This window comes from Schistocerca nitens, chromosome 6 (genome assembly GCF_023898315.1).
Source record: "Schistocerca nitens isolate TAMUIC-IGC-003100 chromosome 6, iqSchNite1.1, whole genome shotgun sequence".
Taxonomy (NCBI): domain Eukaryota; kingdom Metazoa; phylum Arthropoda; class Insecta; order Orthoptera; family Acrididae; genus Schistocerca; species Schistocerca nitens.
In genome coordinates, this window is record NC_064619.1 from 244132324 (window position 1) to 244156823 (window position 24500).

General features: G+C 44.2%; 1 protein-coding gene across 1 annotated transcript in view; it reads right to left on the bottom strand.

Moving 5' to 3' along the window:
- Positions 1-23758, bottom strand: part of LOC126262285 (peptidylglycine alpha-hydroxylating monooxygenase) — a 233772-nt gene extending 210014 nt beyond the window's left edge. The window contains exon 1 of the mRNA XM_049958803.1: positions 23580-23758. Coding sequence (XP_049814760.1) covers positions 23580-23705 — 126 coding nt within the window. The 5' untranslated portion in view covers positions 23706-23758. The remainder of the gene's footprint in view (positions 1-23579) is intronic.
- Between the last annotated feature and the right edge of the window lie 742 nt (positions 23759-24500).

Here is a 24500-nt window from a genome sequence, read left to right on the forward strand (position 1 = left end):
TTCACTTATTTTATCGCGATGATCATTTCTCCCTCTGTAGGAGGGTGCCAACAGAATGTTTTCGCAATCGGAGAAGAAAACAGGTGATAGAAATTTCATGACAAGATCTCGCCGCAACGAAAAACGCCTTTGTTTTAATGATTGCCACTCCAATTCACGTATCATGTCTGATACTATCTCCCCTATTTCGCGATAATACAAAACGAGCTGCCCTTCTTTGTATTTTTTCGATGTCATCCGTCAGTCCCACCTGATGCGGATCCCACTCCGCACAGCAATACTCCAGAATAGGGCGGACAAGCGTGGTGTAAGCAGTCTCTCTAGAAGACCTGTTGCATCTTCTAAGTGTTCTGCCAATTAATCGCAGTCTTTGGTTTGCTCTATCCACAACATTATCTATGTGATAGTTCCAATTTAGGTTATCTGTAATTGTAATCCCTAAGTATTTAGTTGAATTTACAGCCTTCAGATTTGTGTGACTTATAGCGTAATCGAAATTTAGCGGATTTCTTTTAGTACTCATGTGAATAACTTCACACTTTTCTTTATTCCGGGTCAATTCCCACTTTTCTTTATTCATTGACCACTCGTGCTGCCCTTCTCGCATACATTCAGCATCCCGCCCCAGTCCTATTTGGAACGAGTCGCACAAACCTGAGCAATATTCAGCTGTAGAGCGAGTGCATTTCCTTAGTGTACCACCGACATTCTGCCACCTGCGGTACCTACAACTGAGTCTATGTGATCATTCTCTTTCATATCACTACAAACTTTTACATTCATGAATCCAAAATGAGATTTTCACTCTGCAACGGAGTGTGCGCTGATATGAAACTTCCTGGCAGATTAAAACTGTGTGCCGTACCGAGACTCGAACTCTGCCAGAACGTTTCATATCAGCGCACACTCCGCTGCAGAGAGAAAATCTCATTCTGGAAACATCCCCCAGGCTGTGGCTAAACCATGTCTCGGCAATATCCTTTCTTTCAGGAGTGCTAGTTCTGCAAAGTTCGCAGGAGAGCTTCTGTTAAGTTTGGAAGGTAGGAGACGAGGTACTGGCGGAAGTACAGCTGTGAGGACGGGGCGTGAGTCGTGCTCGGGTAGCTCAGTTGGTAGAGCACTTGCCCGCGAAAGGCAAAGGTCCCGAGTTCGAGTCTCGGTCCGGCACACAGTTTTAATCTGCCAGGAAGTTTTTTTACACTCATATTTGTAGCAGTTGGCTGATTCCCAATGTGACTCGTTTGTATTGCAGTCATAGAACACTATTACTTTCTTTTTGTAAAGTGCACAGTTTTACATTTCTGAACATTTAAAGCTAGTTGCCAGCCTTTGCATCACTTTGAAATCTTATCAAGACCTGAAAATATTTTTGCAGGTTTTTCAGACGTTACTTGGTTACAGGTAACTGCATCATCTGCGTGCAGTCAGATCAGTATTAACATTATCTGCAAGGTCATTAATACACAACGTGAATAGCAATGGTCTAAAGACAATGACTCTCCGCCAAAGATAAGATGGCGCGTCCTCCCTTAAAAAAAAATCCTTAGTCCAGTTTAAGTTTTGCTTGATACTCTTTACCATCGCACTTTCGACAACAAGACAGTCGGGGTTTCGAGTTAAATGCATTTAGAAAATCAAGTAATACTGCAACTACCTGACTGCCTTAATCCATGGCTTTCAGTATGTTATGTGTGAAAAATCAGAGTTATGTTTCGCATGAACTATGTTTTCCGAGTCCACACTGATTGGCATGGGGGAGATCATTCTATTTGAGATACCTAACTACGTAGGAACTGCGTATTTTCTGAAATTCAACAACTTCGTATCAAGAGCACTGGATAGTTGTTTTGTAGACCACTTTCGATATCCTCCTTGAAAAGGATGTGTTCCTCCAATGACTAGGCATGATTTTTTCTTCGAGGCCCTATGGCAGATTGTAGTTACAATGGGAGCTAATGCAGCAGCAAATTTGTTACAGATTAAGGGATTCCATTGTACCCTGGAGCTTTGTTCAATTTCAGCTGTTTCTCAGCACCGCTGGCGTCAATAACTGTGCCACTTGTCTTTTCAGTGGCGCGGATTTAAATTGGGGCAATATTCGTGGATTTGTCTTTGTAAAGAAACCTTTGAAGCTAAGAGTTCGGCATTTCTGCCTTTGTTTTTCTACGCTCTGCTTCAATCCCTGTCTCGTCCATGAGTGCCTGGACACTAACTTTGGTTCCACTAAGAACCTTTAGAAATGACCGCTGATAGAAGAGGCAGCTTACAAAAGCCTCGTTCGCTCGATTCCTGTACACTGCTCGTCAGTTTTGACCCTTACCAGGTAGGAGATAGAGGAGATTCAAAGTGGAGCAGTAGACGCGCACAGCACGACGGCAAAGTTTGCTGCTGGAATTACAACATCGTGCGTTCCTGGAAAAGTAAGGCGCTCATTACTTGTACCAAAGTATACCTCACGAAATGACCATGACAGAAAAGTCAGAGAACTTCCGAGTTCATACGGGGACTAGTGTGGGAGGCGCTCTATTCATTTCTTTTCTTTTTTCATATCATACTTACAAAGTAACTATTGACCCGCTCCGGCTTCCCACCAGGAGCACTAAGTGTCTACGGCCTGACAACTTTTATATAATATGTAGTCACGTACACAAACCTTCTTAGTGAAGCAGTCTACCTATTTGTGAAAGCCGCATCAAAACCCCTACAGTAGTTCCTGAGATCAGCATTCGCATACGGACAGGAAAACGCGGTACAGGGACTTTTAATTTATAATATATATATCATAGAAGACAGTCTTTAAATTGCAAAAGTTACTACTGCGCAATCTTCCTTGGCATTTCCCTTCCATTAATATCATTAAATCTTTTCTTCTTGGGAAAACCAAAATAAATATGAGGCTGATTCAGCTAGAAACGTTCTAGTTATAAATTGGAGTTTGACTATTTTCCTTCAGTACACAATGGAGAAAGTGAACTGGCTTGCTCCCACTTCATAAGATAAAATGATAAACTTGGTCCAACGTTAATGGACACAAAAGTCTTTCTTAAAATGAAGACTACTGGAAGGCTCCAGAGCAAGGAACCTAAGTTGGCTTATGCAAACCATTTAGCTCTTCAGTCACACAAAGCATGTGGTACCGTGAGTAACGTTAATATTCGGACGCAGATTTATACTTCAGAGCATCTACATTTTATTCTCAAAAAAAAAAAAAAAAAAATCTTGTAAATAACAGCAAAAAACCGTATCAACATAACTTTAATGATACAATTTAAATAAAACTCTGACCTATTTTCACGTTACTAGTGCTTTTTACGTTACTACTGCTTCCCACACATTCTCAATAGGGTTGAGGTCTGGTAACTGAGGTGGTGGTTGTAAGACTTTCTTCCAATTGTACAACAAATAATCCCGCACAGTGCGACCCCAATGTTTCGGGCCATTGCCATGGTAAAACTTGAAGCTGTTTGATATCCCCATTTCTCAGCACTTCAGTGAAAACTTTAAAACTTTTTTTATATGTTAAAATAAACATATTTGTCCATAATACTGTGGATGATGACTAATTCACCCGGTCCATATATATATATATATATATATATATATATATATATATATATATATATAGAGAGAGAGAGAGAGAGAGAGAGAGAGAGAGAGAGAGAGAGAGAGACGAAACTGTTACAGGCATGCGTATTCAAATACAAAAATATGTAGACAGACAGAACACGGCGCTGCGGTCGACAACGCCTATATAAGACGACAAGTGTCTGTCGAAGTTGTTAGATCGGTTACTGCTGCTACAGGTTATCAAGATTTAAGTGAGCTTGAACGTGGTGTTACATTCAGCGCACGAGCAATGGGACACATTATCTCCGAGGTAGCGATGAAGGGATTTTCCCATACGACCATTTCACGAGTGAACCGCGAATATCAGATATCCAGTAAATCATCAAATCTCCTGCATCTCTGCGGCCGCGAAAGGAACGGGACCAACAGCGACTGAAGAGAATCGTCGAACGTGACAGAAGTGCAACCGTTGCGCAAATTGCTGCAGATTTCAATGCTGGGCCATCAACAAGTGTCAGCGTGCGAACCATTCAACGAAACATCATCGATATGGGCTTTCGGAGCCGAAGGCCCACTCATGTACTCTTGATGACTGCACGACACAAAGCTTTACGCCTCACCTGGACCCGTCAACGCCGACATTGGATTGTTGATGACTGGAAAGATGTTGCCTGGTCGGACGCGTCTCGTTTCAAATTGTATCGAGCGGATGGACGTGTACGGGTATGAAGACACCCTCATGAATCAATGGACACAACATGTCAGCAGGGGACTGTTCAAGCTGGTGGAGCTTCTGCAGATGTGGGGTGTGTGCAGTTTGAGTGATATGGGGTCCGTGATACGTCTAGATACGACATTGAAAGGTGCATCCATTCATGTCCATTGTGCATTCCGACGAACTTGGACAATTGCAATAGGACAATGGGACACCTCACATGTCCACAATTGCTACAGAGAGGCTCCAGGAACACTATTCCCTACTTTAAACACTTCCGCCGGCCACTAGGCTCCCCAGACATGAACATTATTGAGCATATCCGGGATGTCTTGCAAAGTGCTGTTCAGCAGGGATCTCCACCCCCTCGTACTCTTACGGATTTATGGACAGCCCTACTCCCGACAAGAATACTGACACTTCCATACTTGCAGTGGCTTAACATTTGTTAGTTTAAATTCTTCATTCTTATTCTGCCACACTATCTTCATCCACTCGACGTAAAAATGTTAAATTTACTGTCGGTGGCAAAAATGACATCGTTCCATCATGTTCCTTCCTTCGTAAGAAACTCTTAAACGAAGTCCAATCTCTGCTTTCGATTCTGTTAATTCAAATGCGATTTCCTCCTAGCCGCTCTTCCACTGCACACGCTATCTTTCAATGCTCTTCGCATCGTTTGAGAATGTACCTTCTTTCCAGTATCGTTTAGCTCACTTGCTAGTTTGGGTGCGCTGAGTGCAACATTCTTCTTTATACGTCGTAATGAATTCCTCGTGTCCTGTGCATCCTACATTTTTGATTAGTGCTTTTGAGGCATAGAGTCTACACGGTCCTCGTTTCTGAACATCTGACGGTATCTGCTACAGCGCTCTTGCTCATGATGAGCGTGGAAACAGTTTGTCTTGTGATTTATCTTTCGCGTTATGAAAAATCACAACTTGTTGTACATCAGAGCTGGTATTACCTTTGCTTGGCATTGTACCGTCTTAACAGTTGACCGCGCTTGTAAACAATCACTGCCTTCTAAATGGTTCAGATGGCTCTGAGCACTATGGGACTTAACATCTGAGGTCATCAGTCCCCTAGAACTTAGAACTACTTAAACCTAACTAACCTAAGGACATCCATGCCCGAGGCAGGGTTCGAACCTGCGACCGTAGCGGTCGCGCGGTTTCAGACTGAAGCGCCTAGAACCACTCGGCCAAAGCGCCTAGAACCACTCGGCCACACTGGCCGGCACTGCCTTCTAACTCAGAGTAAATAACATGGCGTGGACGATTAAAACAAGTGCTACACTGCCGTCTGTCCGAATGTTATAGTAATGTGAAAATCGAATAGATTTTTATTTAAATATTATTTAACAACTGCTCTAAGTCGTGTAAAAAAAGAGTTCGTACTACGGTTTTCGGGACATCTACCTTAAATAGTATTTTATTTTTCATTTTGTTTTGTTAAGAATAAAGTTATGATGCTTGCTTACGCTCTCTCTCTCTCTCTCTTACTCTCCTGGCTCCACAAACCGCAGTCGGTTTTTGGCCTCATCAAATAGCCTATTCTGTCTTCAGCATCTTCTTTCCTTGTTCCCAGCACCTGGAGATCATTCGTAACCTGGTCTCTCCATCTCATTTCCGGCCTGCCTAGAGATCTTTGTTCTTCCGGTTTATTCTCTGAGACTTCTGTGAGTAAAGATCCCTGCTCTCTTATATAGACGTGGCCGGCCCACCTTAGTCTTCTTGTCTTAGCTTCCGCAACTTTATCTGGTTCATAGTATAGCTCCCTGTTCTTTCTTTTCCGCCATTCTTCTCCCTCATAGATTGGTCCAAATATCTTTAGCAGGATTTTATTTTCAAAATTTTTTATCTTTCTCTCGGTGTATTTATCTATTCTCCACATTTCTGCCCCATATAGTAATACTGGTCTGATTACAGTTTTATATATTCTTACTTTCGTTCCTCTTGAACAAATTTTAGATGACAGTCGTTTGTATGATGCTCTGGATGCAGCTTTGGTCCTCGCCTCTATTTCTTGCTTCTCATCGTTTTTGTTGTTTACTACACGTCCAGTTATTTAAATTCATCTACTTCTTGAAAAATTTGGTTATTAAACTGCAGAGTTTCCTGTCTTTTTGTTCTGTAATTTCTTTCTACCCTCATGAATTTTGTTTTCTCATCATGTGCTTCTAATCCAGCTTCCTTTGCTTTTGGAAAGAGTGTTTTTGCCAGTATTTTAAGGTCATCCGGATTTTCGGCGATTAGTGCTACGTCATCTGCAAATGCCTGTACATTTATTTTCGTTTCTATTTTAATTCCCTCTTCTGCTTCACTTGTTGCGTCCAGCGCTTCCTGTATTACAATGTTGAACAAGAGGAGTGATATTCCGTCTTCTTGCCTCCTGTTTTTATGTCAAACGCCTTGGAATATTCGCCACCCATTTTCACTACTCCTTTCGAGGCTCTCAGCATCACTTTCACAAGATTTATAATCTTCTTCAGTATTCAGAATCTGCATTTTCGCCCCCAACTTATCTCTGGATATACTGTCACAGGATTTCTTAAAATCAGCAAATAGTATTGCCATTGTTTTGTTGAACTTCAAATATTTGGATATGGTTTCTTTCAGTATGAATATCTGGTCAGTACTTGAACTATTCTTCGTAAATCCCGCTTGTTTCTCATTTATTATCTCTTTTAAATATGGTTGGGATTTTTACTGGAGGATCTTGGAGAACACTTTATAGGCGGTGCTAATTAATGAGATGCTACGAAGCAAAAATCCTCGTGTCCGGATATTAGCGTTCGTTAAGTGGTGCATACGAATTGTTTCCTAGCACAATGGACGCCCTCGCGGTAAGATATAACATGAAAAGATTAAATTAATCTTATAATGTATATTTTATAGGAGAATAAGTGCCTATATGAGCTCTTTATGTACATGGGTGAAGTGTAAGTGCAGAGCGTTTGTGAGATAGAATGCTTCACCAAGGACGCCACTACGCGTATCAAAGGAATATGAATTCAGAATCTCTTGTACTACACTGATGCTGAAAATCGTGAGAACCCAACAGTTAAAGCCTAAGGCAGACAGTCCCATGTCGTGTTGTTGCAACGCATCTCCCCCCCACTTAAAGAGAAAGACGCCGCTGTAGACACAGAAATCAGGCGGGCTTGTTCCAAAACTTTTCGTCTCAGTGATGCGGACCCGTTGCAGGTCATCAACTTGTGACTCTCTTATCAGCAGGCCCACTTGCCCGCGTACTAAACATCGACACAGGGCGCCTACAAACAAGTGTATACTTCTGTCTACAACATATTCAATTGATTTATTTTATTTCCTTCTGACTATACTATCGCAATTTCGGATTTGTAGCTAATTTCATCTGATTCCACAATTAACATACACACTTCAGCATTACAACATTACATCACGCCGCGAAAAATCGTACCGATTACACTGTTATCGTAGTTTACCTTTTAGACATCAGTTACAGTGGATGTGGCTCAAACAAAAAACCGTGCCCAGTTCTTGGAAAAAAGCACAGGTCACATCCGTCTACAAGAAGGGTAGTAGAAGTGACCCACAAAACTACCATCCAAATTCCTTGACATTAAGAAAAACTTACAATTACTACTGGGTGGGATTATTTGTGACCGGGAGAATAAGAATTCTTCAGAAAGTTTGCACTCTTTATTACCTATTAGTTAATAATTTACTCTTCTATGTAACATACAATAGAATATAGGAAACATGACACCAGTAAAGACAAGAGACAAGAATGACAGTACACATTTCTTCAAACCTTAGGTCCCAGCATTTTTTTCTGCCTAACGTTACTAAAGCTTTACACGGCATGCTTTCCTTTCTGCGGAAGGATCTATTACCTTATTAAAGTTCGTCAAACGTTATGCTACATGAAAAATCAAAATGTCATTGTCTAATACTGAAAAAGATGTTGATACTAACAGTAACCAAGACTGGTGTGGTTTCTCGACTTCATTAAGTCTATTTTAACACTGTCTGTTAGGTAAAACGAAATAGGCCTTTCTAATATTGCAGCAGTTGTAACAAACGCCAAATAAGTGAGATTGTTTTGGCACAAATGGTCATTTGTATCTACCTCATATACATAAATAACATTAGAGAGCCGCGCGGGGCAGCCGCGCGGTCTGGGGCGCCTTGTCAATGTCCGCGCGGGTCCCCCCGTCGGAGGTTCGAGTCCTCCCTCAGGCATGTGTGTGTGTGTGTGTGTGTGTGTGTGTGTGTGTGTTGTCCATAGCGTAAGTTAGTTTAAGTTAGATTAAGTAGTGCGTAAGCTTAGGGACCGATGACCTCAGCAGTTTGGTCCCATAAGACCTTACCACAAATTACAAAAAATTTTCAAACATTACAGAATATAATTCATGAAGTACCAATATCAAATCCCTATTAGGCCTATTACAAGTAAAAAGTTTTATTTTAGGAAATAGTTTCACATGTCAATTACTTGCCCCAGTTTCTGAAGCATGAGATCGAAAAGTAGTAGTAGTACGAAGTTTTTAAATGAATCTGGATTCGTGATATTCTTCCTTATAAACTGTATGACGTCCCCGTTTCATCTCCTTCCTCGTTCAAACAAACGATCTCGTCATCACTAATCCTGTAACTATTCCTACCATTGTCAAAACTTATTCTCCGGTTAACTTCGCTAAACCTGCCAGAATCACCAGTTCAGTTATCCCGCGTTTATTCTCCGGTTGAGCGTTATTACATGTTCGTACAACGCGTTTCCCGCGCTATTTCGAGAACAGAACTGATGCGGCTGCTGACCGGGACTGTACAACTGGCTCTTAGTAGTGTCAAAAATTTCTGTTAAAATTTCATTTTCTTGGATACACCAAGAAGATAATATGTAATCTTTCTTACCTGTTAGTCGTTTATTTCCATTCTGGTGGTCTCAGTCTAAGGATTTCCCTAACAATTATAACAATGTTTATCAATCGCTCACCCAATCAACCGCACAAACAAACAGCGATTGGCATTCGCCTTTTCGGGTTTATTCGGCTCAGCTCGTATAGCTGCGTCCCCTTTTGCCTGCGGGAAAGCTTTTGGTTTCTTGATGCGACGGAGATTCCCCTGGCAGACACATCACGTACACTATGCATGCATTCAAAAATCAACTTACGATTAGTTCAGAAATCAACTTAGAATGTGTTGAAAATGTTCAGAAAGCAACAGGGATGTATTTCAAAATCTTGTGAACAATCGATAGATCAACGTGTGCTGGATGCTAGGTGCTTTGTGAAACAAGGTTTTTTCCTTTAAGAACATTAATTTGGTGCCCCCTGAAATTGCCAACCGGGGTTTCTTCCTCCTCGGTTTGCACGCTACACAATTTCTGGAGGGTCTTTTCTTGATGGGATTGTGGAAGGAGGGGGGTGGGGGGGGGGGTGGGGGGGTTAACCTAACAAAACCTGAAGAGGATTGCTTATAACTCGCAAAATATCGAAAGAAATCGAGTGTGTTGTACAACACTTTTATAGATCGCTTTCTCAGCTTTCCAATGTCATGCCATATATTAACAGAGAAGAAGAAACACTAAGAAGAAACTGTAGATGCTCGGTCCGTCTGACAGCCGGGAATGTAATAACGAACATGAATCCTGCGACCGTCTGTGAGCCGGCTGTATAAGCCAATGAATTAAGGTTCGCGAGGACAAGATGAGAGAAATTACATTCCGCAGAGAGGCATTTAAGCAGTCATTCTTCCCACGCTCCACACGCGGATAGAACAGGAGAAAAAAATATACTACGTGGTACAACTGAAAGTACTGTCTACCATGCACTCGACAGAGGTTCGCAGAGTGTAAATGCAGATATATTCATAACGAAGCTAGGAACATTAGAGATGGAGATCAAGTTGTGGCAGCACAAGGATAGGAAGGGAAATCCGCCCTGTCATCAAATGAACAATCCCAGGATTCGCGTAGATCCATTTAGCGAAACCAAAGGAAACTTAAATGCAGATGGCTGGAGAGCACTTGAATCCGTTCCACCCGTACGCGAATCCTGAATCTTAATCATTGCTCGGTATTTCTCGACAGCGTAATGGTCCAGTTCGAACCATTCTCTGTGATGTATTTACTGTTATGCTGTCAGGCATGACTGCAACTCATTCACAATATTTGGAAGATCTGGAAAGACAAACACACAAGCTTTAGGTTTTTTTAAAGGCTCTATCAACTAACTGTAGATCTGATCTCAGATTCCACACGAACTATGGGGGAACGCCGAGCGAGTGTGGCGCCGTCGTTAGCACACTGGACTCGCTAGCGGAAGGATGGCGGTTCAAGCCCCATCGGACCAGATTTAAGTTTTCCGTGATTTTCATAAATCGCTTAAGGCAAATGCCAAATGCCGGGATGGTTCCTTTGAAAGGGCACGGCCGATTTCCTTCCCCGCCGTTTCGTAATCCGAGCTTGTGTTCCATCCCTAATAACCTCAATGTCGACCGGACGTTATACTCTAATCTTCCTTCGTTCCCTTTTGTCTGGGAAAAGGATAGGAGGTAGCTCGTTGAGGTGGTATATTAATAAAAATTCCCCATCGGCGCAAAGGCTACACATCTCTTAAATACAAGAGTGTGACGGGAAAATGTTTTCGGAATGTTCTTACGTAAGAAAAGGAAAATACAAACAATTTCTAGTTAATGACACATGCACTCAAGAAACTGAATACAGGACTTTGTTGCGACTCAGTATTCGGTCTGTTACTGGAAGGTATTCAGTATGCCGTTTCGTTACACTTGTGAAAAAAGAATAACAAAAATGGCTCTGAGCACTATGGGACTTAAATTCTAAGGTCATCAGTCCCCTAGAACTTAGAACTACTTAAATCTAACTAACCTAAGGACACCACACACATCTATGCCCGAGGCAGGATTCGAACCTGCGACCGTAGCAGCAGCGCGGTTCCGGACTGAACCACCTAGAACCGCTCGTCCACAGCGGCCGGCAAATAATAACACGCACGGCTTTTTTCATAGAGGACACCTCAGCATGAAGAATGGTGAACAACGTTTCCTGAAGCCCCTTGCGCAAGCGGAAAAAGTAACAGAAAATAACGCAGAAGTAATAGAAGCTACTTATTTACAGTTGCACTTTTATATCTACTACTTGATGAAGCGGCATTGGTGAGATACAAGAAGGAATAGACGCTGAAGACTTCACCTAGTTCAAGAGAAATCAGATGTTCGGCATTACATCTCATTAGCTTTTACTGTATGCGACGCAAGATAGCATCATTAACTGGCTGTCAGGCCTTTTTCCTGAAATAAGTTTTGCATAAAAATATGAAAATAATTTTGTGGTAACAGAATGGAGTTAAGTTGCACGGCCGGCTGCGATGGCCGTGACGTTCTAGGCGCTTCAGTCCGGAACAGCGTGACTGCTCTGGCATGGATGTGTCCTTAGGTTAGTTAGGTTTAAGTAGTTCTAAGTTCTAGGGGACTGATAACCTCAGATCTTGAGTCCCATAGTGCTCAGAGCCATATATTTAGTTGCACGCCGAGTAAACAGCATCAGGTACCGGATGGATGATTAAACTTTCCCTATTTAGTACGTTATAACACGGAAACTAATTACCACACATGTACCAAACTTGGTAACATTCATGCCCAGAGTACGGGATATATGATTTCCACGCACCACCGTCCAGTTCCAACTATGGCCACTAGGTGCCGTGATCAGTCATCGTGATTCACAGTCTCACACACTTGACGAGCCGCAGTGTACTTGTTGACGTGTCAACATTGCTTGTACAAAAGGAAATCTCTATTATCAGAACAACAGTAATGCTGCAGCTGCACTTCGAGAATATCGCCAGCTGAAAGGATTACGTACAGGTCCTCTTTCTCCACCTGCTGTGCGGAGCATGATGATGAAATTCGAATCAACTGGAGAACTGAGAGTCCCTTCGGGAAGAGGCCGACGACCGGTTGCACCACAGGTGGTTGATGAACTCGCTGTTGCTATGGTAAACAACGCTGCGCGCAATTTTCGTCCGTCAGGTAGTGCACGGGCTGTGCCACGACAGTTGAACTTCCAGTAGTCCACTGTACGGAAGCTGTTTCGTACCATTCACAAATGGTATCCGTACTAGATCCATATTGTACGCCGGCCGCGGTGGTCTAGCGGTTATAGGCGCTCAGTCCAGAACCGCGCGACTGCTACGGTCGCAGGTTCGAATCCTGCCTCGGGCATGGATGTGTGTGATGTCCTTAGGTTAGTTAGGTTTAAGTAGTTCTAAGTTCTAGGGGACTGATGACCACAGATGTTAAGTCCCATAGTGCTCAGAGCCATTTTTGAACCATATTGTACAGCAGCTTGCACAACAGGACGCACAACGTTGTCTTGACTTCGCTCCCCATTTTCTTGCAAGGACTGAAGTTGACGAGGACTGCCCTGGACCATTCTATGGACAGACGAGGCTCATTTTTCTCTGACGGGTGAGGTAAACACGCAGAACTGCCGAGTGTGGGGCTCTTCACCTCCAGTCACTCTATATGAAGTTCGTCTGTATGTTGAACGTACCACCGTATGGTGTGGCTCCACGGCTAGGTTCATCATTGGCCCTTTCTGTTTTGAACAGGCTGACGCCCAAAGACCAAAGACGTGGAGTGTGACTGGCCAGCGTTACTCCGATATGCTTCGTCATTACATCATACCCGCCTTACAGGAGGGAGACGCATTGGACGCCACGGTTTTCATGTAAGATGAGGCCCCATCGCACTTCGCTTGTGAAGTTCCTCTGCTTCTCCGAAACAAATTTGGAAACGTCAGAATTATCAGCCGATCGTTTCCAAATTCTTTGACCTCACTCGCTGTGATTTCTGGTTGTGGGGCTACCTGAAGGACAGGGTTTACCAGGGGAACATTCACACGTGTGCTGATCTGAAGCGCAGCATATCGGGAGAGGTAACCAGCATACCTACGGACATGATTCGTTCTGGTGTGCAGAATGCAATCCTGCGCTTTCAGACTCTTCTGGGCACTGATGGGCGCATTGTTGAGCCCCTTTCGTAGCAGTAATGGTACCGGAATGTAATGGTATGATCTACCGTAACAGCACATTAAAACTGTTTCAATTGATTCTGCATTATTTCTCTTCCCCTTGTCCTTGACATTAATGCTACCAAGTTTGGTCCTCGTACAGTGATTTGTTTCCGTGTTGCAACGTATTACACTACTGGCCATTAAAATTGCTACACCACGAAGATGACGAGCTACAGATGCGAAATTTAACCGACAGGGAGAAGATACTGTGATATGCAAATAATTAGCTTTTCAGAGCATTCACACAAGGTTGGCGCCGGTGGCGACACCTACAACGTGCTGACATGAGGAAAGTTTCCAACCGATTTCTCCTACACAAACAGCAGTTGACCGGCGTTGCCTGATGAAACGTTGTTGTGATGCCTCGTGTAAGGAAGAGAAATGCGTACCATCACGTGTCCGACTTTGATAAAGGTCGGATTGTAGCCTATCGCGATTGCGGTTTATCGTATCGTGACATTGCTGCTCCCGTTGGTCGAGATTCAATGACTGTTAGCAGAATATGGAATCGGTGGGTAATACGGAACGCTGTGTTGGATCCCAACGGGCTTCGTATCACTAGCAGTCGAGTAGGCATCTTATCCGCATGGCTGTAACGGATCGTGCAGCCACGTCTCGATCCCTGAGTCAACAGATGGGGACGTTTGCAAGACAACAACTATCTGTTCGAACAGTTCGACGACGTTTGCAGCAGCATGGACTATCAGCTCGGAGACCATGGCTGCGGTTACCCTTGACGCTACATCACAGACAGAAGTGCCTGCGATGGTGTACTCAAAATCGAACCTGGGTGCACGAATGGCAAAACGTCATTTTTTCGCATGAATACAGGTTCTGTTTACAGCATCATGATGGTCGCATCCGTGTTTGGCGACATCGTGGCGAACACACATTGGAAGCGTGTATTCGTCATCGCCAAACTGGCGTATCACCCGGCATGCTTGTATGGGGTGCCATTGGTTACACGTCTCGGTCACCTCTTGTTCGCATTGACGGCACTTTGAACAGTGGACGTTACATTTCAGATGTGTTACGACCCGTGGCTCTACCCTTCATTCGATCCCTGCGAAACCCTACATTTCAGCAGGATAATGCACGACCACATGTTGCAGGTCCTGTACGGCCCTTTGTGGATACAGAAAATGCTCGACTGCTGCCCTGGCCAGCACATTCTCCAGATCTCTCACCAACTGAAAACGTCTGGTCAATGGTGGCCGAGCATCTGGCTCGTCACAATACGCTAGTCACTACTCTTGATGAACTGTGGTATCGTGTTGAAGCTCCATGGGCAGCTGTACCTGTACACGCCATTCAAGCTCTGTTTGACTCAATGCCCAGGCGTATCAAGGCCGTTATTACGGCCAGAGGTGGTTGTTCTGGGTACTGATTTATCAGGATCTATGCACCCAAATTGCGTGGAAATGTAATCACATGTCAGTTGTAGTATAATATATTTGTCCAATGAATACCCGTTTATCATCTGCATTTCTTCTTGGTGTAGCAGTTTTAATGGCCAGTAATGTAAATAGGGAATGTTTAACTACCCGGTATATTAAACCGCTCTCCTGTCGAGAAATAAAGAGCAGGAAGGCACGATTTCAGCGAAATACATCAGCAGCATGATAAGAAGGCGACACAGTCTTTGAGATGGCACCCAGGAAGAATCATGCGAAGATACTCTTTTACAATCGGCTTTCGTTCATTTGCAGTTCATGCTCGCGCTTCTTTAAAATAGCTCCTGTCTGAAAGTCAGAAGTGATTATGCTACTGCAGGCGACATGAAAATAATTATGATGCATCTGCTATAATTCCTCACTTATTTCGCCAAACTCCACGGAGGCTTTCAGTTATACTTTGATGGTCTTGAAATCCAGAAAAGATGGCAGAGAAATCTCTCGCCCCAACCTGGTTACTGATTCCATAACGAAAAGGTAGCTCTGTGACAGGGTACGTTTAACTGAACTCCTTGACATTCTGCTCACAACTTTTTCCACTAACCTCATGAGATGCATAACGTCTTTCTCTGGTACTGTTTGACCGCAGGCAAAACATGTTTTCTCTGTGCAGCGCACCGTGTTCCAAATTGTGAAAGGACAGCGTGGCTTGCGTATTCTGTTCAGATTGTCAGCCTGGCTCGAAGGGTCATTTCAAGTTCAGACCGCGCGCGCACAAAATAATTTAGCATCTACATCAATATTCTGCAAGCCACCTGGCGCCGTGTGGTCGAGGGTATTTACGGCACCACTGACTGATCCCCCCTTCTCTGTTCCACGCGCAGGGAGCGCATGGAAACAATGACAGATGGTAAGCTTCGATGTTAGTTCAAATTTCTCGAATTTTCTCGTTGGGGCCATTTCATAAGATGTGCCGGGTGATCAAAAAGTCAGTATAAATTTGAAAACTAAATAAATCACGGAATAATGTAGATAGAGAGGTACAACTTGACACACATGCTTCAATGACATGGGGTTTTATTAGAACCAAAAAATTACAAAAGTTCAAAAAATGTCCGACAGATGGCGCTTCATCTGATCAGAAAAGCAATAATTAACATAACGAAGTAAGACAAAGCAAAGATGATGTTCTTTACAGGAAATGTTCAATATGTCCACTATCATTCCTCAACAGTAGCTGTAGTCGAGGAATAATGTTGTGAACACCACTGTAAAGCATGTCCGGAGTTATGGTGAGGCATTGGCGTCGGATGTTGTCTTTCAGCATCCCTAGAGATGTCGGTCGATCACGATACACTTGCGACTTCAGGTAACCCCAAAGCCAATAATAGCACAGACTGAGGTCTCGGGACCTGGGAGGCCAAGCATAACGAAAGTGGCGGCTGAGCACACGATCATCACCAAACGACGCGCGCAAGAGATCTTTCACGCGTCTAGCAATATGGGGTGGAGCGCCATCCTGCATAAACATCGTACGTTCCAGCAGGTGTTTATCAGCCAGGCTGGGGATGACGCGATTCTGTAACATATCGGCGTACCTCTCACCTGTCACGGTAGCAGTTACAAAACCAGAATCACGCATTTCCTCGAAGAAAGAAGGCCCGATAACGGTATATGTGGTAAATCCAACCCATACCGTGACTTTCTCGTCGTGCAATGGAGTTTCCACGACAGTTCTAGGATTTTCGGTAGCCCAAATTCTGCAGTGGTGGGCGTTGACAGACCCTCGGAGCGTGAAATGAGCTTCGTCGGTCCACAACACGTTACTCAACCAGTCCTCATCTTCCGCCATCTTTTGAAACGCCCACCCCGCAAATGCCCTCCGCTTCACTAAATCGCCAGGTAACAGTTCATGATGCCGATGGATGTTGTACGGATAGCATCTGAGGGTACGCCTCAGTGCCAACCAAACAGTAGTGTACGGAATGCCGGTGCGACGTGCGACTGCACGAGCGCTGACTTCCCCGCGCATAGACGAACCCGCTACAGTCTCCATTTCTTGCTGAACTGTCTCAGCAGCATTACGCGTTGTGCTCGATCGGCCACTACGGGGTATCGTCTAAACAACCCGTGGCTTCGAACTTCGAAATCATTCTCGCCACAGCTGCATTTGTCAACGGACCTTTACCCGTTCGAATCCCCTTCCTATGGCGATAGGATCGTAACGCTGAACTAGCACATTCCCCATTCTGATAATACAGCTTCACTAAAAGCGCATTTTCAGGTAACGTCAACATGCTGCGACTGCTGGCGCATCTGATTCTCTCTCTCATTACAGCTCCTTTTATACACGATTGTCATGCGCAGTCACTGACGTTTTGCTGTCCAGCGCCATCTGTCGGACATTTTGTGGACTTTTTTTTTGGTTCTAATAAAACCCCATGTCATTCCAAGGACATGTGTCAATTTTTACCTCTCTATCTACATTATTCCGTGGTTTATTAAGTTTTCAAATTTATACTGACTTTTTGATCACCCGGCATGTGGGAGTAAATAATCAGTTGCCCGCCACTTCCCGGAAAGTATTTTCTCGAAATCTGAATAGGAGATTTCCCTGTAATCCACAGCGCCTCTTGTAGCGTCTGCAACTGGAGTTTGTCGAGCATCTGTGTAACGCTCTCGCCCGACTAAACGACACGTGGCGAAACGTACCAGACTTCGTTGAGTCTTCACCTCTTCTGTCCGTCCTACTTGGTAAGGATCCCATATTGACGAACAATAATCGAGAATCGTTCGAAAAAGCGCCTTGGAAGCTACCTCGTTGGGAATGAGGTACATTTCCTTAATATTCTACCTATGAATCACAGTCTGGCATCCGCTTTTGGTGCTATTTGTCTTAATGCGGCCACTCGACTTAGGGTCGCTCTGGATAGTTACCCCTCGATGTTTTACGGTAGATACTGTTAGCAGCAATTTGTCATCAATAGCGTAGTTATGCAGTAGTAGATTTCCTCTATGTATGTGCAATATGTTACATTTATTTACGTTCAAGATCCAATGCCTGTCCCTGCATTATTCATCAATCCCCTGTGGGTAATTTTACAAACCGATACTGTCTTCTGGCGTTGCTAATTTCTTACAGACAATCGCGTTATCTGTAAATAGTCTTAAAGAATTGTCAACGATTTCTAATAGGTCATTTATATACATTGTAAGCATTAACAGTCTTATCACGCTTCCTTGGGGTACGAAGGAAATTACATACGTCGATTTTGTTCCGTTCACAGCGACATGTTGAATTCTACCTGCAAGGAAGTATTGAACCTAGTAGCAAATCAGGTCCTATACTCGGCATGCTCGTATTTTTCCACTAAACGGCAATGCGGGACGGTGTAAAATGCACTGCTGCATTCCACGGCATCAACCTAAGCGCCGTTGTCTACCGCACTATGGATTTCATGGAGGAACAGAGCAAACTGATTTTCGTAGAAATCTGCTTGCGAAATCCATGTTTGTTTTTATAGAAGAGGTTTTAGTTCTCCAAAAACGTCATAATACTTGAGCATAAAATATGTTCCTTAATTCTACAACAGACCGACGGCAACGGTATAATCCTATATCTTTGCTGTAACGAAGGATTTCTAATCTGTCTATTTCGATTTTTATCTTTCATTTCCGATAAGTATCGGAAATAAAACCCAAAAACCGAAATAAGGATTCTCGACGGACTTTTTTTCATAAAAATGTCTCTTTTACTCCACGTGCTTCGTTTCTTTCACCTCTATACTATACTCCTCGTACGACGCGTCCCATAAACATCTGCAGCCTTTAAGACTGGTCCACGCGCACCGTTTTGTCGTCAGTCCTGCATGATGGTGCCAGATTTGTCAAATAAAACGTTACGTGTGGACGAAAGTGTGACAGTCTTATATGAAATGAATGAAGTCTGAAAGACTGGTGGGCTGGAGCTTCGTATACGTGGAAGGAAGTCTACCGACAAGTATCTGCAAGTAGACGCACGTCAGTCTTATCGCTCAAACCTAGCTCCGCTGCCAATCTACTACGTGTCAACGATAAGGCCGAAACAAATGTACCACTGGAACTCCTGAACACATATAATTGGCATCACCAACCACGAAAGTGCGATATGAATTTACAAATCGATTTGTTTCACCATAAGGGAAAGTCGAATGGCAGTACAGACGTCTTTAAAATTTGGAATACTGTTATCGAATACTTCATTGTACAATAGACAAGAGGTATAGCTTCATGGGCTTCCGGCATGATGCAGCTCAAAGCTAGTTTCGAAATTATAGTTGTAAATTCGACGTCCTTGCAGTTCCTGCCAGTCGCTAAAAATCTAAGCGTTGTTGTAGGTCCCTCGTGGGAGCTGATAGACGCCCTCATGACACTGTCTTCCTTTTCAATTTCTGGGTTTACAAGCGCTAACTGTTCCGGCGTAAGCCGGCCGCTGTGACCGAGCGATCTAGGCGACTCATGACCTCAGATGTTAAGTCCCACCCATTTGAACCATATTTTTGTTCCGGCGTAACGACAAGCGCCAAGCGCCGGCACGAAGATCAAGAACGTAACAGCACAGAAGGCTGTGGGACGACGTCAGCCAATAGCACGCTGACTGGGACGACACCACGAGAGGAGCGGTCCCTATACTAAGAGAATATAAGCGCTGCTCCAGCTAACCTCGGCCGCACTAGAAGACAAGCCGTGATCCAAACGATTTACACCTGACTTGTGATCTGTATTAATGGCTTGCATGGAAATTGTACGCATCGAAGGACATTGATTATTTGCATGTCGCCAATTGCTTGCGACTCCTCTTTGTAAAAAGGCAAAGTTAAGTATTGTCAATTCAATTGGCTCTAAGCACTATGGGCCTTAACATCTGAGGTTATCAGTCCCCTAGACGTAGAACTATTTAAACCTAACTAACCTAAGGACATCTCACACATCCATGCCCGAGGCAGGATTCGAACCTGCGACCGTAGCAGCAGCGCGGTTCCGGACTGAAGCGCCTAGAACCGCTTGGCCACAGCGGCCGGCATTGTCAATTCAATTCCATTAATACGATTTGCTTGAATTGTTGTCTAGCTATCCGAGAAAACAGCTTCCTAGGCACCCTATAGTACGCGACTGGGCAGGATCCCACACTAACGGTTTACAGTATGTTTCTATGTCCATACGTAAGTAATTGAGCGTTCTCGTTCCTGCCGTAGTTCTCGGAGAAAATTCACGTGGCAGAATGTCCCTCTCTTCAATAACGAATCTCGGGACCATCGTGAATGAAGTACAGACTTTCTCTTCTTGTTCAGTTTAAGAATACACAGTGCAGCTGTCGTCACTAACAGTGTTTCCTCCATGATGATTTCGGAACGACTAAGCAAAAAACTGAGCGGAACTTTGAATGGTTTAGCTGTACGGTTTGTGTTAGTCGTGCAAGATCATGCAAGACTGACGACAAAACGTTACATGTAGACCAAGCTATTAAATGTCTCTAGCCGTGTATATTAAAATGGCATTTAATCCCGTGCGCGTTGACATAAGACGAACTTTGGTCGGGCGGTTGGCACGAAGGCGCTACACACGGCTCAATTTTTTGGGTAAGTTGTGGTCAGACGTCGGGTGGAGTTGGTGGGTCGGCTGTCAGGTGGCCCTACCCGACCGACATCCCAACAACGAAAGTTGGTCGGTCTGCTGGTCTAAGCAACTTCAGACGTCCAGTTTGTCGGTCGATTGGTGCGTGTGTAGAGGGCCTTTACAAACACCACTACAAACGCGTTTGCATCGCGTAGATATTGTTGGGTACTGTGTAGTTCGATGCAGTCGTCTCAGTTGCCACCTGGAAGGAAAGACGCAGTTCTGTTGAATTGTACCCGGAGAACCTAGGGGCCATAATTCGTAATTAGCGGCCGACAGTTGGTGTTGACGACAGGCGACTACTACGAGACTGAAGATAGCAGCTGACTGTTTCGAACAAGACAGTTCGGCAGGCAGCTTCCCGTCCCGACAGTCCTGGTCGCCACAAAGTGACAATGCGTGCAAGATCCAAGCTTTGAATTACCCTTCCAGGCATGTTAGTAGATCGACCAGCGTACTCAAGCCGCAGTATCTCGTTCATGCCCTGGGACACAGCAAGCTGTACCGATTCACACTGAGAAAGCAGATTTACTTTTCCCCGAATTCCACAGGTAACCCTACATACTAATTTGTTGTAGTAAAATGAGTACTGAAAAAGATTTACAAAAACGCGCAAAGTATGTAGTTCATGTACGTGGTGCAAAACTTTCTCTGGGCGGTTTCTTTTGCCATACATGCCCCTCTGGTCTGCCATTCAACAGCATTTGTGCAGCTTGGAAAATATGGTGAGTATTACAATACGTTAGTTGGTCCAGTCTTAGAGTACTGTCCGTCTGTTTGGAACCTTAACAGTTGGGTCTGATTCAAGAGATTGAGAAGGTCCAAAGAAGAGCGGCAAGATTCGTGACTGGTACATTTAGCCATCGCGAGAGCGCTACAAATCTCATAGAAAGTTTGAAGTCGGACACACTTGCAGATAAACGGCGCGCTAAACGGAAGGGGCTGCTCACGAAATTCCGAAATTTGATCTTCGCCGAGGATGATCATCAACTTTCAAATCGAGCTATGATCACTATTCAAAGATAAAGGAAATTAGATCTCGTACTGAGGCGTTCAGACAGTCGTTTTTCCCTCGCGCGATCCGCGAGTGGAACGGAGGGGGGGGGGGGGGGGGGGAATAAGACTTTGGCGCGAATTGTGCCCTCCGCCACACACCGCTTGGTGGCTAGTGAGTATATTATGTAGATGTAGACTATTGGTAGACTGAGCTTTCAACTGTTGCGTTAGTTGTGCTCGGATAGCTCAGATGGTAAAGGGCTTCTCCTGTTTTGCAGGTTCCCTTAACACAGAACATATGCGCCGCAATTCATAGGGGTGCCTGGAAGAAACAGCAGCTCCATATCCTCAGTCTCTCCGGTTCGTAAAGCGACAAAGAATGCCTTTCATAGGTACGAAAATAGCAATTTGAAATGGACACCGATACGCAAAAACTAAGTAACATATGATTAGTCTACGTGCAAATTAACAGAAAACTGAGTTTCAACAGCAATCAGAGTTGCTATGCAGAAATTTTTTTGAAGATGAATATGCACCCTAGGCGGCTTCCTCCACTAGCGAAGACCTCTGCAGCTGAATAATGCCATCTGGCAGTTCTTGAGACCTCTATTACCTGCGATCGTCCAGTGCGTGGCAGTACTGTTCGAATCTGTAGAAAAATTGTGATTTATATTAAATCGGTGATAAAAATATACATTTCTCTTTTTCATTGATTTGTGTCTAGTGAAATACTACAGGAATCTTAGTCTACTCTACAACCATATGTTGGGAGCTGCGCTTGAGTTTCAAATTATCAAAACACATATTATTGTAAGCTTTGGTCTTTGGAAGTTACCGTTGACTCCTGCAAATGTCTCAAGAATGTATGTTGCCCGGAATTCGCTTTCAGTTGTAGCTGCAGCGGTACCATATGGTCAATGGTACTTTGAAAGGCCAAAGTCAGACAATGGAGACTTTGTCTATATGACCTGACTAAACACAATAATGGACTGTTTGTCGGCGTCTAGTAACCGAGCACGGCAGTTACTTTCCTTAAAGGAAATAAGATACACAGTTCAGCCTCCTTTCAGCATCATGTTTAACAAAGCGGAGTACTACCTCCCCTGCTTAAGGATAGGGCGGGAAAACGGTTACGTCCTATTTAAAGGAACCATCCCGCCGTTCACCCATACTGATTTCGAGAGACAACGAAAACTTTAATCTGAATGGCTGAAGAGAGATATGAAATAAGCGTTTCGTGCCTTAACCACTGGCCACCCAGTTCGGTATCTGATACATCTGGAGTTGGGAGAAAACATTTTGATCTAACTCTTCAACAGCTACATTTACATCTGTTTGTACTTCTGTGTCAAACGTGAATATCGCACCCGAAGAAGTTTTCTACACTCACCAAGTGATAGCGACTACTAGACTGAAGAAGACAAATGAGTTGGGAACATATAGCGGCCGAACATTAGTTGTGCCACGAGAAAAGGCCTGTTAAATAAACTGTTTTTATACTCCGCGGACCGATGAATTAACGGGTTTGAACTGTTTGTTCACGCTCACATTCAGGCATCTAACTGAATGTTGGACAGACTCTCAAAGTATAGCTCCATGCCGACAGCAGAAGTCTGTTGCAATTATGTCATTAGTGAAATGCTTCCAGTTCCGCGCGCAGATAGGAGCGTTGTCAGCAAGCACACCACTATGAAGTTCCTAGGGTCTTTGCAGTCTAACCCTGCAATGAGACGAGTGGTTCTTGGAAGTGGCAGATTTCGAAAATTCCAGCTAACAATTTCTTAACCTTGAAAGTGGAGTAACAATATGAGTCGCAAACGCCAATGCTCCACACTTGAATCTTTAATGTCAACACGTACGAAATAACAGCAATGATGATCTGCATGAGTTCCACAAGCGCAGTGACGAATGTATCCTTTAGTTCCAGTCATTTGCTGTATCGCTTCAAAAACACAAGGGCGAGTGAACTGAAATGTTACCCTCGTTTTGGCGACATATGGTAAGCGTTCCTGGTATTCTGCATTTTAACAATTAGCTGCACTGAGTTCCTGAATACCGGAAAGAGCACTCAAGCGAATAGACTCTCCCTCTTCCTTACCACCTGGCAGGTGGGAAACAGCTGTCAACGGACTTCCCCCACCACAAGCACTGTAGTGTACACTTACCGTTTTCGGCGAGACGTTCGGCATTAGGAGAGGATACTTCTCGACTTTATAGCCGGCAGCATGTCTGGTGGTAAGAACGCCAAGTAGGTAGGCCACAAGGACCAGAGGCAGCCCTCGTTTCGACATGTTGCGCTCGTCTTAACAGCGCCTACACCCCGTCTCCCACTTCACAGCTTCGCATTGAGCGGCCGACTGAAGAAACGACGCTGGCGGCATCACCGCGGCCACTTGCTCGTCCTGCCATCTAGCGGATTTCGTTTGCACCAGCGCGAACGGCAGCGAGCGGCGCGCACAAAGATGTATTGATTGCACCTGACGCTGATGACAACCGCTGTAATAATGACGGCATTATTAAATGCGGCCCACCGTAACACCTGGTGATGACGATCGAATCTATCACTTGTGTCTGCTGAACGACCTTTTATTACAGCGTGTTACCTAAGGCAGTTTTCAGGCGACAGATATCAGCCTTAAACTTCGCCGTAACACAGTTTCTCAACTTTTTAGTATTCGCGACCCAATTTTCGTCACAATTTTCTTGCCCCTCTCCTCCCCAGCACCCATCCTCCCGACGCTTTTTCTGATACGATAGCAGTAAGGTCCACTACATTGACAAAACCAGAATCGATGGCTCTCTATTGGTCTGTCTTACAGGTAGCGCGCGAAAATACTCCGAAGTTCTCTGAACTGCTGAAGTAGTAGTTTTCATGGAGTTCATGGCAAGTGGGGAAATCAAAATACAATTTAGTAATAAATCGCTCCTTGAATTTTGGGCAGGTGGATTGATGAATTTTCTGAACTGGAAACAAGAATATTACGTATGCTACCCTACCTTCGTGAAACCGCATTTTCTGTGTTGGCTGCTTTCAGTCCTTGGCCACCTCAATACCGTCTCTGGACTACTGTCGACTCTCGACCATC